The sequence below is a fragment of the Poromitra crassiceps genome (assembly GCF_964638095.1).
Source record: "Poromitra crassiceps genome assembly, chromosome: 3".
NCBI classification, from domain to species: Eukaryota; Metazoa; Chordata; class Actinopteri; order Beryciformes; family Melamphaidae; genus Poromitra; species Poromitra crassiceps.
In genome coordinates this window covers 1167840-1175540 of record NC_139625.1, presented here as the reverse complement: position 1 = coordinate 1175540, position 7701 = coordinate 1167840, and the positions used below count along the sequence as shown (strand labels likewise).

Below are 7701 nucleotides of genomic sequence, written 5' to 3'. Positions count from 1 at the left end.
ATTCGGTAAGTCTAGGCATTTTGAGATGTCCTCTTTAGCGTAGTAACCATTAAGTTAACGATAACTCGCAACCTAGCGTGCTGGTCCACAGACGCTAATCTGATTGGCCGCTGGGAGCCTGGGGCGGGCTCTCCCTCAGCGGCCAATGGGAACTGTTAGTTCTGAATATATTATAGAAACAGGCCATTCTTGGGAAGCAACGAGATGAGGAAGTGAGAACTCCGTCACAACAAACGGGGTTGCTATATTTTCGACAAATTAATCCAGAATCATGTTTTATGGACCAGAGACACACGTTTTTAAGAGGTTACAGCTGCACGAATTGGGACCTTTAACGGAGAGGAGTTCTTCTGTATTTAATTTTGGTTCACTAGTACTATCATATACAGATCACTATAAATATCTGGGCTTGATGCTGGACGAGCATATGTCCTTTAAGGAGGGAGTCAATGTCCTAGCTCAATCAGCAGGCAGATCACTGGGCTCTGTATTGAACAATCCAGTCCAGTAGGTACGGGGCTCCCCATGCACCCGAAAGATATATTTTCCTAACAGATTGTTGTACTCCTCAAGGTGTCTAATAAACACATTTTGTTGTTACCCCGTTGAAATAGTGTCCCATGGCGGCCATCTTTGCGGGCATATTGCGATGTCTGATGAAAATGGATAACTTTTGAACTAGACATCATACAGAGACAAATGACACCACTTTTCTGTATGACTATGGCATGAGGAATTGATTGAGAGGGTTGTTGTTGTTTTCATGATTTTAACAGGTTTGGTAGTAAAACTCGAAAAAATCTGAAAAAAGTGTATAATTTACACTCAAAATCTTGGAAAATAAATCTATCTACATATTAGTCCATGAGCCAGAAGGGTTGGGAATAATGCTCATATGCAAGTTATACATCTCTAGAGTTAGAAAATATGTGATAGCATTTCACCAATGTGTTATCACTTGATTTATAACACCATGCAAAACACATTTTTCAAACCTAATAGTTGTGGGACATTTGAGGCTAAGTTCATGCAAATCAAATCTAAAAGCACCAGATTTTGCCCAGGGCATGTTCTAACAATTGAGCCAGAGTGCCCGAGCCGGTGACCCCCGGGGTCACCATGGTGGCCAAATCCAATATGACCACTGCCCGAAAAAGCTTTTGGCTATAACTTTTGAAAGAGATGAGCTAGAAATACAGAATTGGTGTCTATCTTATGTTTTTTGACCATTAGAAAGGTGTTGGAATGTTAATCTTTACTAGCGAAGATGTATGTGGACCCCTAATCTGCATATTTCCAAGATGGCAGATACCTGAATATGAGTTTTACCATAACTGTTGATGCTTTTAGCAAACTCGGTGTCCATTTTATGGTTTTTTAGTTTTAGAAACACCACCATGCTCTGAGCTGCTTAGGGACCATACAAGCAGGTCCTAACTGTCCTCTCAAGAATTGCACCCGGATGGTGGTGGTGCAGATGATGGAGAAGGTGGCTTTCTGTAGGGACAAACAAGGTGAAAGGATCTTCCTGCCATGAATTTCCTCATCATGACAAATGATGAGCTTCCCTTCATCTCTGTCAGACGGCAGTTCAGATTGGCTTTCTCAGTTACCATCAACAAAGGACAAGCGCAAGAGAATGAAATAGGGCTGGGCAATAAATGTCAGACTAATTGTTTGTTGTCTATTCAGTGGCTCCTACGGCCTGGTAACTAGAATACATAACGTGACTGTATCACCCAGCTCCAGTATCCTGTCTGTTCTGCTCTCTCCTCTTCCCCCTTCTTCCTACCTCTCTCCCTCTCCACCTCCTCCCTTTCCCTGCTCTCTCCTCCCCCACTTTCTCTTCCCCTTTCTCTCCTTCCCTCTGTCTCTCTATCATAATATTGTTCAACCATGTTATTATTATTATTACTGTAATTGTTATTGTTCTGTCAGCTAGATTTAGCTAGACATATTCTCTGTGAAGCCCTCTGAGACATGCTTGTGAATTAGGGCTATACGAATAAACTTGACTTGACGTTATTGAAGGTGATAAGGATGGAATAACAGACAGCATGTTCTATAAGGAGCTGCTGTAATCCTGTACCCATACAAACATTTCCATAACTGTGCCCATGGTGCATCATCTCCAGAGTCTCCACCCTAGAAACCAAGTGAGGAACACTTATACAGGTATGCACCACCTGTCTGTATTAGCCACCCATCCAAGCGGTTGTCATCCTCTACTCTAGGCTTGCACTGGCACAAACCAATTACAATTCACTGAAACCCTTCATAATTCAAACACAGCAAAATGGAAAACACCTCTTGTAAAAGCCATTGGTTAGTTCTAATTGCCAGTAGAATTTTATTTGAACATTTCTGCCTAAATGGTGAAACACACCTTCTCCATGCCATGTCGTGACATGCCATGTTGTCACATGCCATGTTGTCACATGCCATGTCACAGACTGCACTGCAGTTAACGTTACAGCTGACGTGAGGCATGGATGTACACAGCAGAGATGGGGACTTAGACTTGAGACTTGGTCTTGAGTCGCACTTAAGTCACACACACAGTGACTTGAGACTTGACTTGAAACTTGTCCTCAAAGACTTGAGACTTGACTTGGACTTGAAGTTTTTGGACTTGTGAACAATCTTTATTTTTCTTTATTGTTTTTTGGTGCATTAACATTAAGGAAATGTCTACTATAATGGCATCTCTAATCATTGCTGCTATTGTATTCTAATACATAAGGAGTGAGGATAATTATACTGGTACAGTACATGCTTTGAATTCCTTAGTTTTAGCTATGCAGTGTTCCAAACAGACCAGATGGCATGCAGCAGATGATAGAACGCTCATCGATAGGAACTTGAGACTTGACTTGGACTTGTAAAAAATGACTTGTGAGCATCTCTGGTACACAGCACCGTTCATTTGTTTACGAAGCCCGTATTCACATCTTATGAATATGTGCTAAATGGGTTACATGTAAAGTGCTACATCTATTTACCGCTGTGAATGCAAAATGATCTGAATATTCCACCAGGCATTTCACATTCATGAAACAGCTTAAGCCATGGAATAGCAGAACAGGCACCAGTGTGGATTCTCATGTGTTGGTTGACATGCTTTTTCAGTATTTAAACACAGGAGGTGATATTTTATTCAACGAGTGACGCAAAGTAATTTATTTTTGATGGAAAATCTGATCCCATACCCTTAAATAAAACATAGCCGTATGAAGGCTTGAGGAAACCTAATGTAACATGCAGGAAGCAACAGTGTGCCGGTGCTGCTGTTGTACATTTGTTGCTGCTGCTAAATGTGTTTATTGGTGCTTTGCCCTACATTGGAAACACTGCTAAGCGAAGCAGAAAAAGAAAAGTGACATGCATTTGCATTAGCCAGTCATAATTTCAAATTGACATAACCTGTATTGACTATTGTACAAAAGTTGATGAGAACTTGTGAATTAGAGCACTCTTTCAACTAACTCTTCAACTAACTCTTCAACTAACTCTTTAAGGCGTTTCTCTCTGAATGCCATTTCAGAAACAGTCAAAAAAGTAACAAGCATCAAATATTCACGGTGTTGTTTTTCATCACAAGCACATTTTTGGGCAACTCTGAAATCTGTGTTTCCTCGACCAGTACAATGTCCTATTGCTTCCATTTAAACATGTGACATTTCCTGGATCAGATTTAGCTACAGTTTGTATTCCACTGGCTTTTCTTATCTGAATCCCTTCACATTTTTCACATTCACAATATTTTGTTAAACCGTATTAAGAAGATCAAAGGAGAGACAAACAACACAAATATTATGTTGTTAATTACTTCGTTTTAGATTATCTTTCCTATTTATTTCATTGCCATTATCACTGTCCACCATTCATTGTGGAATGAACATCATCAAAGTAAAATGAACCAGTTTGCATCAATTAACATGTTCTCTCTCTCTCTCTCTCTCTCTCTCTCTCTCTCTCTCTCTCTCTCTCTCTCTCTCTCTCTCTCTCTCTCTCTCTCTCTCTCTCTCTCTCTCTCTCTCTCTCTCTCTCTCTCTCTCTCTCTCTAGATTGGTCTGAGATGAAAACGGCAGACTTTTCCAGGGAAAATGGTAAACACTGTCTACAATGATGAGGAAAAGGGAATCCAGGACAAGGACTGTAAGGAGGAGTCCATCTTGGCCATGTTGGGCATCATTGGGACCATTCTCAACTTGGTAGTCATCATCTTTGTCTACATCTACACCACCTTGTAGGTCCCACTCCCACTCGCAGCACTTGGTCTTGATAAGCAGGTGGATTCTGAGCCTGTGGATTCTGAGCCTGTGTGCCACCACCGGGTTTTGTTGACGGACTCTGAGATGAGGCTGCAGGGGGGAGCAGCTCTGATGGTAGACTTCACTGGCACACCGGATCTAAGACTGTGTGATGATCGCCATATGGCATCTATCCTACAGCACTTCAAACAAACTGTGTTGAGACTACGGGAGACGAGCCCGTTCCTCCGGGGCTCCTCTCCTTTACAGGGAGAATTATCCAGAAGATCTGGTCATTTCTGACTTGTACATAACATGCATGCAGGCATGGGAGCCTTCAGTCACACAGGGAAATGAAAGAGTGCATCGCCGGCTTTGGAGAACACTTTGCAGAGTTCAAAACGTCATAATGAAGTTTGAACAGTCTGATTTGCTGACATGCAGTAGAAATTGGGGAAAGATGTATGGAGAAAGTAAACACAGCCTATCTTACTCAAAACACCCATTTATTATATAAGAGATTTGAATGGATATGATTGAGGAAATTGTTACTCAGCTTGATTTATTATTGATTTATTTATTGTTTGGTTTTATACTGTATTTATTGCCATTTTCTGACACGGACTTTGGATCGCGTTCTTTCATTTCATTGGACACTAAATCAGTGATCATCTTCAATCAACATCAAAGTAGTGACATCTTACATTGACACAATAATAGGTGGTTTCACGTGAGTTTATTGAGAGACAACGTGGTGTCTTGAAAGAGTATTTTGGTGGGTTAAAGTGCTGACATGCTACCCGTGATGGATGAGCTAGGCTACATTACTGACTTCAGATAGCGGCTGATAAGACCTAGATGCAGAAACGAGTGTGATGTAACACTACTTTTTGATGCACTGCTTTGATCATTAAACAACACAAAACATGGCTGTCATGTCACAATTTGCAAGCTTCAGCATAATTTCAGCATTTGAGGGTCATCAACAGAGCTGAACAGTCAGAGGGAACAGTCATAGAGGGTTCCCCATTCATTTTCACCATAGACATTTCATTGAGGGGGTGGGAGGATCAAATTGTCAATTCCCCCCCCCCCCCCCACCTCTTTATTTTTGCTTCAAGTGAATTGTTTTATGGTCACTCATGATTCAGTAGATCGCTGGTTGGTTTGGTTCCAGCCTTAAATCCTGTTTAGGATTTTTCTAAATGTCTTTGGAGAAAATGAATGGGGAACTCTCTTCCAGGGCAGGAGACGTCACGTTACTGTTCAGCTCCACTGAATGGACTTGTTGCATCCATGTGTGACTGGGAATTGTTTTGGCATTGGAGATGTCTTTGGCTTTGGACGCTCGTGCCACTGAAGAGTTTCTTCTCAGGTGAGATGTCTCAAACAGAAGAGTTGGATGTGCTTTAGGCCAGATGCAGGTAGCTATTTTGTGAAGTAGGAGGTAGCACTAAATTCTACCACAAATTTCAATCTGCATGCACATTTACGAACAGCTACATTATATTACCCCACTGTAATCTGTCTACTTATCTAAATGTACATAGCATTTACTGAGCTTAAAGGAACACTCCGCCCATTTTCAACCAGCTTTGTATCATTAGAACATCAGTAGTATATCAGAAAACTGTAAACTGTTTTGAAGTCTGTCATTTCATTTGACAGTTATTGAGTGTTAAAGTGTGGACCAGTGACATCACTGGCCCACACTAACTCAAATTAATAACTCATTAACTCAAATCAACTCTCAATAACTGTCAAACTAGATGACGGTTTTGAAGTCATTCATCTAGTTTGACAGTTATTGAGAGTTGATTTGAGTTAATGAGTTATTAATTTGAGTTAGTGTGGACCAGTGATGTCACTGGTCCACACTTTAACACTCAATAACTGTCAAATTAAATGACAGACTTCAAAACAGTTTAGTTTTCTGATATACTACTGATGTTCTAATGATACAAAGCTGGTTGAAAATGGGCAGAGTGTTCCTTTAAGAGCTCAGGATAGACTGCGTACTTTTAGTCAAACCACAATCTCAGTTAGTGCAAAGTATCTATTTAAAAAGTTAGACTTGTGCATATGACTGTATGCCTTAACACACAAGGAAATTGGTATTTCCATGATGTATAAAACGATCAGGTTAATAAGACCTTGTGAAGGGTTTCACATGTAGTACAGTGCCACTGTTTTACTGTATTTTATTGATTTATTGCTGAGGTCCTAGTAGTGAAAAGTCATACTGTAATGCTGCATCACTCATCACAACATGCGAGACGTTTAAAATTCACTCTGTGTGATATGTGAAATTTGAGTTATATGTGATGATTATTAGTATTTAAAAATATATATATGTAATTTATGTTGTTTATATAGGATATATTTATATATTATATACAAGATTGAGATGATCATAGGAATTTGAAAATTTGTTTAGTATAATGCTTCTTTGATTGGCAACTATCTGACACTGCATGTCTTAATTGTCCTGATGCAGTCTAAACAGGTTAAAACAAGCCTCCACTTTGAAACTCGTATTTCATGGAGGACTGGAGGAAAATGTGTCAAAAGTAATTGCTGTATTGATGAGTTGATCAGGATCGAGGCTAGAATGCACAAGCTTACACTACAAATAGACTGATGACTTGCTGTAACGTCGAGTTGTTTTTCAGAAGAGGCTATGAGATGAAGCATATAAATAAGTGTACATTTTGTAGAGAATGTATGGGTAGAAGCTACGAGCTGGATAGGTAAAATACTCTGTGTTTCAGTCAACAACCTCATGATTTCAGAAAGTGCCTGAGATCACAGTGTCTCAACCTCACCGCTCCAGAGGTTAAGGAAAGGAAAACACATACATCTCACTCTCACCCTCTCATGTCTCACTTACGGCCATCTGTCACAGCCAGGAGAAAAACATGCATCATCATCCACTCCATTGCATTCATGACTGGACTGGATTTCTGCTACATGCTTTTAACTGGTAACACCTGTCTTTTCCCCTCCGTCGGTGAGGTGCTCCTATTCACTTTACAGAATAAGGAAGAGGAAAGCTTCGAAGCTTTGATGTGAAAATGATTCTTCCTAATTACCCTTATCGTTTACTTATCTTTCCTAAAAATAAATGTAATCTGAACTATTTCTACGTTTTATTTCTGTGTATGCTAAATCTCTTTAAACTCACTGAATAGTCTCTTGTTGGTAACAAATAGAGGGGTTGAACAACATTCAGTTAACTTGTCTGATTTTTACTTTCCGTTCCTTTGAATTCCTTACTATGGTATGAAGCTTTTCAGCCTGAAGTTTTGTAAAAAAAAAAAAGATCAAAATAAATACATCTTGAAACTGATTTCACTCAGATAAGGATTGTCTTTTATATATGGATGGATATCTAATATATTCAGCCTTATATCTAGGGCTGTGCAATAAAATCGATACGGCAATATAT

General features: G+C 39.8%; 1 protein-coding gene across 1 annotated transcript; it reads left to right on the top strand.

Moving 5' to 3' along the window:
* Positions 1–4103: 4103 nt before the first annotated feature.
* On the top strand, positions 4104–4253 carry tunar (TCL1 upstream neural differentiation-associated RNA; the record flags this gene model as incomplete). The annotated part of the gene is made up of 1 exon (XM_083632545.1): positions 4104–4253. Exon 1 carries the CDS (start codon positions 4107–4109, stop codon positions 4251–4253), a length of 147 nt encoding a protein of 48 aa, XP_083488671.1. The 5' UTR covers positions 4104–4106.
* Between the last annotated feature and the right edge of the window lie 3448 nt (positions 4254–7701).